Genomic DNA, 1,895 nt, shown 5'->3' with positions numbered 1-1,895 from the left:
CATGGGGGTTCTCCATGCAAAATATCAGGAAAACTTCTTTTTTTTTGGTGTCTGGCCTCCTTTAAAGGCGCATAGGGTGTCCGAAATTTGAAAATCGAGGAAAGTAGGTCATGATTATACTCATTTTGAAGCTCGAAATGTGACAAACTCAGAAATAATTAATAGATGTTTGAAAAATAAATAATAACGAAGCTTGCTTACATAACACTTTTTTGGGAATATTCCAAAAAAACTTGTGTTGATCATAACTTTNTCAATTTTCAGAATTTCGAGGTAAAACTTAATTTACTGAAGACCCATGCTCTCGCCGCATGCGTCTCTCGTTGGCCTGCCCGCTCGAAACTGATGTATTCCATATTTCGCGGTCTCAAACTTTTTCTTCTTCTTCTTATCACAATTCGATGTGACTTTTAAAGAATTTGAAAGCTAATTTTTTTTCCCAGAAAACCAATTAAAAATGCCAGCCGGTTCCAATACTGAAGGTATTAACAATTTGGAGGTGAGTTAATTAATTTTGTTTCAATTTTTACTAGAACTAACGATGAGCAATGCATCTGAGCATTCAAAAGAACTGGTATGTAAATAATCTAATACTTTTTGAGACATCATTAATTTTTCAAAGCATTCATTTTCAGCTCGAAAGCTTAAAATGCTCGGATGTCCGTTGGTTTTTCAAGAATCGAGAAGGCGAATCAGAAGCATTCAATGGAAATGACAGTTTGATACTAGAAATAATGTACCGATTTGCAAATGGAAAGAATTTGGACCCAGAAGCTCTATCAATTTATGACAAATACCTCAGCAAGTTTTATTTTCAAAAAAAAAAAGAATCTTCTGGAACTTCGAATGACCAGGAATTCAAACTTCCTCCACTGATTCTGAATCATTTGTATGAAATTTCTGAAGACTTGAAGACTATTTCTCCAGTTTTCTGGAGTGGAACACCAATTTCCATCGAAAGAGTGGTCTATGTGACACTCGATGATAAGATGATCGAACGGAAATTACAAAGGAAGCTTGAAATGAGACAAGAGAAGGTTCAGGGTGGGTTCAGATACAGGTCTGGCCATAAATCTATCCCCCTTTTGGTTTTTTTAAAGGTGGGGGGACAGGAGATTTTACGGGGGATTTTTGGGGCCAGAGTATGCATTCTACCGTGACGGTGTACAACACTTAATGTCACTCTGCGTACAGCTGTCGTCCTCGCCTTTATGTATGCAATCGGGCGACCGCTTTCTCTTTGCCCGTGTAGCTCAGTCGGTAGCGGCGCCGCACCCTCAATCCTCGTCCCACACGTTCAACTCCTCGAGAGGCATATTTAAACGAAATTTCGAGAACATTATTTTTTTCATGTCCCCCCACCTTTAAATGCAACGATCTTTAAAATAGAGCTAAAGCAACAAAATTTCTTGTGATATGTAGCAAATAACCGAAGAAAAATACATTTAGGAAAACTTCTGATTCTTTTGATTCCAGTTGCCAACTATCCACACGAAGAGATAATCAAAATCCGAAGAGGATCAAAGAAAAGATCGGTCCAAGTGACTTGGCGCTCTAGAAATCAGTTGACGATCCAGAGAGAGGGTGACAAAAGAACGACTGTTTTAAAAGTGAGTTTTCTCAATATTTCAAAATTTCTTGAAAAACTTCGTTCGGTTTAAAGATTCCAGGAAAATTAGCCGACCGACCGACCACGGGTTTTCAAAATCGAACAGACCTAAAGTCGTACTGATTCAAATCAGAGCAGTTTCTTTCTCGAACAAGTATCAAAACAGAACAAGGACAGAATCGAACTGTTCTAATTCGAACTGTCCCAAATTGGAACGCTGTTAGCCGCCGAGCGCGCTTGCATTTCTCTTCAAATTCTCGATCAAATTCAAAATTTGCGAAGAAAA

At 38.3% G+C, this 1,895-nt stretch overlaps 1 protein-coding gene across 1 annotated transcript in view; it reads left to right on the top strand.

The window, feature by feature from the left end:
- Positions 1-457: 457 nt before the first annotated feature.
- CBG11786 overlaps positions 458-1,895 on the top strand; it is a gene marked incomplete at both ends in the record, with an annotated part of 15,577 nt that continues 14,139 nt past the window's right edge. The window contains 3 exons of the mRNA XM_045243428.1: positions 458-499; positions 636-1,044; positions 1,477-1,610. Of these exons, the coding sequence (XP_045094625.1) occupies positions 458-499; positions 636-1,044; positions 1,477-1,610 (585 nt within the window). The remainder of the gene's footprint in view (positions 500-635; positions 1,045-1,476; positions 1,611-1,895) is intronic.

Source organism: Caenorhabditis briggsae, assembly GCF_000004555.2.
Source record: "Caenorhabditis briggsae complete genome, chrIII, whole genome shotgun sequence".
NCBI classification, from domain to species: Eukaryota; Metazoa; Nematoda; class Chromadorea; order Rhabditida; family Rhabditidae; genus Caenorhabditis; species Caenorhabditis briggsae.
The sequence above is the reverse complement of the archived record's forward strand: the minus strand, read 5'-3'. Positions and strand labels throughout refer to the sequence as shown.